Source organism: Notothenia coriiceps, unplaced genomic scaffold (assembly GCF_000735185.1).
Source record: "Notothenia coriiceps isolate Sejong01 unplaced genomic scaffold, NC01 NC01_scaffold00003523, whole genome shotgun sequence".
Classification (NCBI taxonomy): Eukaryota; Metazoa; Chordata; class Actinopteri; order Perciformes; family Nototheniidae; genus Notothenia; species Notothenia coriiceps.
Window position 1 is genome coordinate 19552 of NW_011336224.1, and position 7356 is coordinate 26907.

A 7356-nucleotide genomic window follows, 5' to 3' on the forward strand; every position below is an offset into this window, starting at 1 on the left:
CAAGCAAGCGTACTCGACATTGAGAAACACCCTGCGTCTGAAACCAGAGCCCAGTCTGCTCTGATTGGTTAGCTGGCCGGCTCTGTTGTGGTTGGTCAACCTGCTTAGAGATGTCCCGCCTCTTAACCTATCACGTACAATGTGTTGGAGCGCCAACAGGAGCGTGAGGGTTATGTAGTGATGTCACTAAGTTAGGGAAGTAAACAAAGGAGTCCAATGGAGACACTAAAACCTACACCACACTACGGTGAAGAGCATGATAGGCCCTCTTTAATTATAAATCGTGTAGCATTTTTTACATCTACAAACCCTTCTTTTCAGTACCTGTGGCTGCAGAGGTTTTACTGACTGAACTTGAAAAGCACTTTCTCTCGACTTGCACTGTCATCATCCTGTCTGGAATACTGTGTTCTAAAAAATAACGCTGTCTGTGGGGGGATTTATAATCACACTTTATAAACAAGTAGGCGTCTAGCAAGCTGAGTATGTGGGGTTTAAACAATATGCATGACTTAGAATAACGAATGATTTGTATTGCATGCAATAATCCGACTCTGTCATGTGGACGAGTGTAACTAGGCGTCTGAGATGTTCTGTGAAAAAGAGACAACCTGGGGACGGTTTGTTTGACACAACAGCATGTGGAAGAAGCTTTTTACAGACTGAACTGCACCAAAAAAACTGAAGATATACCTTATAACCTCTACATATAACACCCTGTCTCTGTTGTGTCAAACAGGACCACAGCAGCTGGAAACGCGGCTCAGCCTTCGTTCCCATGAGAAAAAAACTAAAGTATGATTATCGATGACATTACTTAGAAACTATGCACTCCAGAGGGAGGAAATGGGCATGCTTGTTACGTGTGAGCCTTTTGTCTGGTTTTGTATGAACAAAAAAATAAAAAAATCTGTATCAGAAATTCAGCAATAAAATGCAGCATGGTGCCAACGGGATGTCTGTGTGTCCATGATTACTAAAGGGGACAGAAAACATGTTATAGTGTGTTTGTAGGAGAGCATCTTCTACATTTAAAGCTGCATGCTGTAAAACTTCAATGTATTTTGAGCTATATTTCAAAAGTGTTGGGGGCAAGAGGGTTATTCAATTTCTTATGAGAGTTTGTGTAATCTATAATATCGTCTGCATACTCACAAGCAGGGCGGTCGACCAAGTCGCCAGATCTTGGGGGGGCGCTGCGCTGGTAGCTCTGGGAGGGAAAAAAAATTCCCTCCCAGAGCTACTAATTTTCGGCCTTGATGTAACAATATTCATAATTAAGTAAATGTAACACCCTTTTCGTCCCAGTTACACTTTCCATTTGCCCTGTACGATGGGCACTGAAAAAACCGGCATGAAAAAAATCTTGATGCTGGGCGTGTCTGAAGCTTGGCGATTTTTTGCGGGCAACGCGACCAACAACCAATCACATGAATCTCCCGCCCCCGACATACAAAGCAATAGCAATGTTAAAACGAAGTAAACTGGATATAAACTCCCCAAACAGGCGAAAACCTACCAGTTTCACCCACTGTCTCTGCCACCTCCCTCCATGCCTGGTTCCTCCGGTTTGTATCCCGGTAAATAGTTCTGGTCGTAAAGAACCGGGTGATTTGCTACCGTAATATCTCGTTTGGAATATGAGGAAATGAACTGCGGTCTGGCTCTCACAGCTTGCAGGCGGTTTGATTGGCTAGCGCTTGTACTGGCGGGATTTGCATAAACGGGATTTGATTGGCTGATGCCAGCTTCGAAAGCATTGGGAGCATCAAAAGTTGAACATTGCTCAACTTTTGATGCTTGCGATGCTTGCAAAGCCATGCTCCATTCCCCACAATGCAGTTCGGCGAAGATTAAAAATCTTCTACGTCACCCCATTCAAGTGAATGGGCGAAGCTTTGAAAGATTTTTTTCATGCCTGTGTGTGGAAGGGCCGTAAGTGATGAAAGTGGGGGATGTTGGTTTATCAGGTGCCCGCAGCTCACAGCCAAAGTGCGAGTCAACGTCGGAGCGAGTGAGGGAGAGAGAGAGAGGGCGCACCGGTACCGGCGCTGTTGTTATTAGCATCTGGTGCTAGCTGCTGTAACGGATATAAGAAGAAGATGTTTCTACAACAAGGATGGTAAAGTGAGGTAAAGGACTCTATAGCCTCATCCCAATACGCCTCCTCGACTCCTCCTTTCCATCACTCGCTTCCCTTCCTTGCGTCTTAGCTCCGCCTCCGTAAAATGCGAGCGAGAGACACGAGGAGGTGGGATTGGGATGTCCTCATTCACTCAAACGTCACTTTTAAACGACGTCTGTTAATGATGACATGTGCACAGCTGTATCCCCTCTCATCGGGCTTAACTGAATAACCCTTTAGAACCGACCCATTTCTGGTTAAATATTTATTTAAATGAATGAATCTTTCTCTTGTTAGTCAAGGAATTCAATGTATGATGGTTGGTCCTGCTTTTGTGTTCCATTTTGTTATAAAATGTAGCCTACATTTAACTAAAAATATAATTATAGTAATGTGAAGCCTTTTAGAAATGAGTTGCACATAATAATTCCCACGGAGCTGTGAGCACTTACACATTTATGTGACGCTTTTCCACTCATCTTCCAGTTGTCGGTTTTCGACATGGTTTTCGACCAGCTGTGAAGGTGGGGGCGGGTATTTTATACGCGAGTATTGAAAACACTTCGGCGTAGTCTGCTCGTGTGTATCCTCTAGGGGTGGGCGATACCACAAAATCTGGATTCGATCCGATACCAAGTATTTCAGGGCCAGTATCGCCGATATCGATACTTTTTTAAATGAAAAGCGTCTTATGTAGCTACTTTCATATAGGGGAGAGCTGCATGACATGATGTTTGAGCTGAAATCATCATAAATAGACTAAATCTGAATTCTGCACATAGTTTTTTGAAGAAATTGACGAGTAGAGGAGACGGGAAAAAAAGTATAAAACTATCGATCCTATTGGCTCTAGTATCGATATTTTGAAACGTAACGTAATATCGGAAGTATCGATATTTTGGGATCGATCCGCCCACCCCTAGTATCCTCCCTTTCGTCTCCTCCCGCACCCCGCACCCCTCCTTGACTCCTCCGTGTGCATTTCAGCTATTGGGACGTCCTTCAAAATGGCGTTCCTTGATCGATATCCGGGTATTTTAGGGCAAAAACAACAATTAAAAACCCAAATAAACATTAATTATTACATTGCATGCTGTGTGATAAACCCCTTTATAGAAATGAAAGTGATGGTGTTTTATTACCTTTATTTACAGAACAGAATGTACAACAAAGACACAGACAAACATAAGACAGATGCTATCTATAGCACACATCAGAACAAGTAGATTTGAAAGAAAGTGAACATTTGTGAAATATGAAAAGAAAAAATGTAAAAGCATGTACACAATCTAGGATGATATACAATTAATGAAATCTTCGATTGCAAATGCATATATGTATTGTATGTGCAGTCCCAAACAGATTAAAAGAGATTAAAATATCAGACAGAAGGAATGTGTGATTGTTGAACTACAATACCCACAATGCATCTGCAGCATACACAATCTATGATGTGCAGAGATTCATTAAATGAGTGAGTAAGGCTGAGGGGAAAATATTGGAGAACAGATTGAAAAGCAAACATGAACCCCAGCCTGCGACCTCTAGCGGACAGAAGCAATCCTGTCGGCCAGTCTGCTCTTAATGTGTGAGATCTGATCCAACTGCGCTTCAAACTGCTGCTGGATCTGCGATAAAACAGATTTATGTTATCAGTAGAAGACACTTGCTTTTCTAGCCTGGATTTCCTTTACACAACACCTTAAAACATTGATGGCGTGACGAACAAAAAACACTCAGCTTTAAACCTCAATTTACCTTTTTAACAACTCTTCAACGTATACAAAGACATGTCACTTTTAAGTCCTTTTTAAAATACATTTACCAGTTTCAAGTTACCTCATCTTGCAAGTATATAACCTATACAACCTCTGGTCTAGGCTGAGGTTAAAGGTAGAGTAGGTAAGAATGGAGAAACCAGCTCGAGTGCGCTAGAATTTGAAAATACGCAGCCGAAAAAAATCTGCCCCTTCCTTCATTCTTCCTTCCAGAGCCCCTCCTCCAACATACACGAACGCGCACATGACCAATGAGGGCACGAGATAAGTTTGTGCCCAGATGGAAGGCTGACAGGCAGGTAGGCCATCCAGTTATCTGACCCGGTTCGGCTCAGATGATTTTTACAGCGCCACGGCTTCCACAGATGGAATTTTTGTATGTATTGTTAAGAGCATTCCATGGAATATAACAAAAATTGTTTCTGAAGTGAGTTACCTACCCCACCTTTAAGTACTGGGATTTTACATGCAGAAAAACATTTTGACTCTCACCTCATTCATGCTCTCTCTGAGGGGCTTCATGTCGAAAGTAAGAGTGGAGGCTTTCACCATCGAGCGGCGATTCAGGATGTAACTTCAGAGGAAAAACAGGAGAGGGGGGTTTTGAATGAGCAAGTGAAATCAGTCACTTATGGGGGATGCATGTTTACTCAAATATAAACCAAGATCATGATTTTGGCATCCCCACAATTAAATGTACATTATCGACCGTGAAATGCATGCTGCGCTAATAGTGTTCCTGGAGTAAAGGTAGTAAAGTAAACACAGCAGAATTCAGGTAAACAACAGCCCTATTTCAGGTCTGATTTGAATGCAAATAGTTATAGTTACACAACATGGAAGTGAAAGCAAATAATGATTTTGGCCATAACGGTGCAGCCCTATCCCTTATGTAATGTCCAAAACACACACAATTGAGCAGAAATTGTCTGTGTTTCGTCTCTAACCTGACCTTTAAAAACGCAGAGCATTCAATGGACAACAGGTGTTTATTTGAGACAGTGGTAAACACAGAAGTCAATATGCTCACCAGCTGATGTTCTTTTTTTGGAGCAGGAACATGGAGCGAACAGCAGCGAGAGAGGTGGGAGCGGAGTGGATCACTGAACCCACAGCGGAGCCGCAGCCTCGACATTTCAGAGAGCTGGAGATGCTGAAAGCAAACAAACAGCTGTGAAAACATACAGGAAACTGGAAGATAGGAAAACAAACATCCAGATTTTTTATGTACTCACCACCTCGCCATTTCCCCTTTATGTCCTGACTTCATGGCACCACTGACCACCACGTCATTGGTTACGCCTGAAGGTTCACGAGCAGAAAAATGTGGATTAATGTTATATAACAGGGAGAGCACAGTAAACCTGCAAAACACGCATTAAAAGCAGGACAGGTTTGTTTTTGTCTTTTTTTAAATACGTTGCATTCATAGAAGGTAGGTTAGAAGTGATTTAAGTTAAACATAGCACATTAAAGAGTTAGAACAAATACATGTAAATGTAAAACAACACTAATACATTAAAATACCAGAGTAGAGTACTTCTACTTTTACTCACAAGATCTGAGTGCTTCTACTTTGAGTCAAGTACCAGATATCAGTACTTCTACTTTTACTCAAGTACCAGATCTGAGTACTTCTCCCCCCTCTGATTTTAACTGTATAGATAGATAGTGAACTTACTCAAACACACGATAGAGTCCACACACTCCCCACACACACTGAGGGAGTCCCCCAGCACGGTGCTGCACTGCAGACAGTGGAGAGTCATCCTCTGTGTGTGTCTGTCCTCTGCACAAATCTCATTTGCACGGGCGATTAAAAGACTGCCATTAAACTCCATCTTTATTCACTTTTACAGAGCCTTGATGTCCCGCTTGTGGATTTGAACCAAAAACAACCCGTCTTCTTCTTTGGTTTTTAGAGGCGGTGCCTTGCATTACCGCCTACTACTGGTGATAAAACTAACTCCTCCAAAAAAAAGCTATTATAACCTTTTATTTATTTTGTATTCAATAACATAATTACACACAAACAAATTGAGTGGTGGACCTATAAAGCAATACAAACATTTAAATAAATAAATAAAAATACAGGTTTATATTTCACACGAGTGTCTGATTGGCTGCAAGGCACATCCGGTTACACACGGGAGCCAATCAAACGGCGTTGAGTAGTTGCCAACTAAACCAAAACATGAGAGAAACGCCGATTTACTGGCAACACTCATCTGAACAAAAGTAAATAAAGAAACCTTAGCCTTAAAAAACAATTGTTTAAATTATTTTAAACGTTGAAAAATTAGACCAACCGTATAATGTCAAAAATGTTCCTTCTCTCTGATTGGCTGTGAGGCACATCCGGTCACACACGGGAGCCAATTAAATGGCTCCTCCTGCTGTGTTTTGAATCGCAGTATTTTTTAACCGTCAGCTCCTCCACACCTCCAACCAACTTAACGTGTGTGTTGGTGTTCTCTTATATTACGGAATAGAATATAACAAAAACATGGATTTGGACTCTATGAAATATGCTGAGCTGAGAAGCATCGCTAAGGAGCTCGGGCTTAAAGGGAATATGAAGGTAATGGAGTTGTAATGTTTACATTAAATCAGAAATAGATGTTTTTTTTCAACTGTGTTAAGGCTAACGGTTACTGGAAGCTAACGTCTGCATGTGTGTACCTGGGCGAAATATACTCAATAACATTACGTTTCTTTCTGCTAAAACAGGCTGAAAAACTCCTGAAAGTGATCAAGCAGCATTATCGTCAAGAAAAGGACAAAGTGGAGGAAGTGCAGGTAATTTCACCCTGACAAATGACACTGTTTTATTGCTAAATCTGTCTTAAATCATGTTCTTTTTTTTAATTTAAACATCGTACATAGCCTATATTTTTCTCACATCGTACCTAATTTCATTTAAATGTAATATAACTGCAACTAATTTGCACACTCGTGCCGTGTATGAAGTATCCTTTGTTTATGTGTTTTAGTAGTGGGTCGATTTTTTCATAATGTACTGGGACTTTTTCTGTTTCTTTTATATTGTACGATATCTATAGAGATATATATATATATATACATACATACATACATATACACATATATATATACACATACATACATACATATATATATATATATATATACATATATATACGCATACATACAAATATATATACACATATATATAGATATAGATAGATATATATATATATATATGTTCCTATATATACATGTGTGTGTATATATATATATATGTGTGTATATGTATGTATGTGTGTATATATGTATGTGTATATATTAGGGCCGGGACTTTAACGCGTTAATTAAGATTAATTAATTACACAAAAATTAACGCGTTAAAAAAATTAACGCATTTTAATCGCACTTATTTTTGCACCGCGGAACGTTTCTCACTGGATGAGTTTCAGGGGTACCGATTATACTGGA

At 40.4% G+C, this 7356-nt stretch overlaps 1 protein-coding gene across 1 annotated transcript; it reads right to left on the bottom strand.

Moving 5' to 3' along the window:
• Positions 1-3101: 3101 nt before the first annotated feature.
• oip5 (opa interacting protein 5) lies at positions 3102-5837 on the bottom strand. The gene is made up of 5 exons (XM_010766732.1): positions 5585-5837; positions 5139-5205; positions 4934-5056; positions 4396-4477; positions 3102-3753 (listed from the first exon to the last, which is right to left on the bottom strand). The coding sequence occupies exons 1-5, from the start codon at positions 5742-5744 to the stop codon at positions 3670-3672; spliced, it is 516 nt and encodes a 171-aa protein (XP_010765034.1). The 5' UTR covers positions 5745-5837; the 3' UTR covers positions 3102-3669.
• Between the last annotated feature and the right edge of the window lie 1519 nt (positions 5838-7356).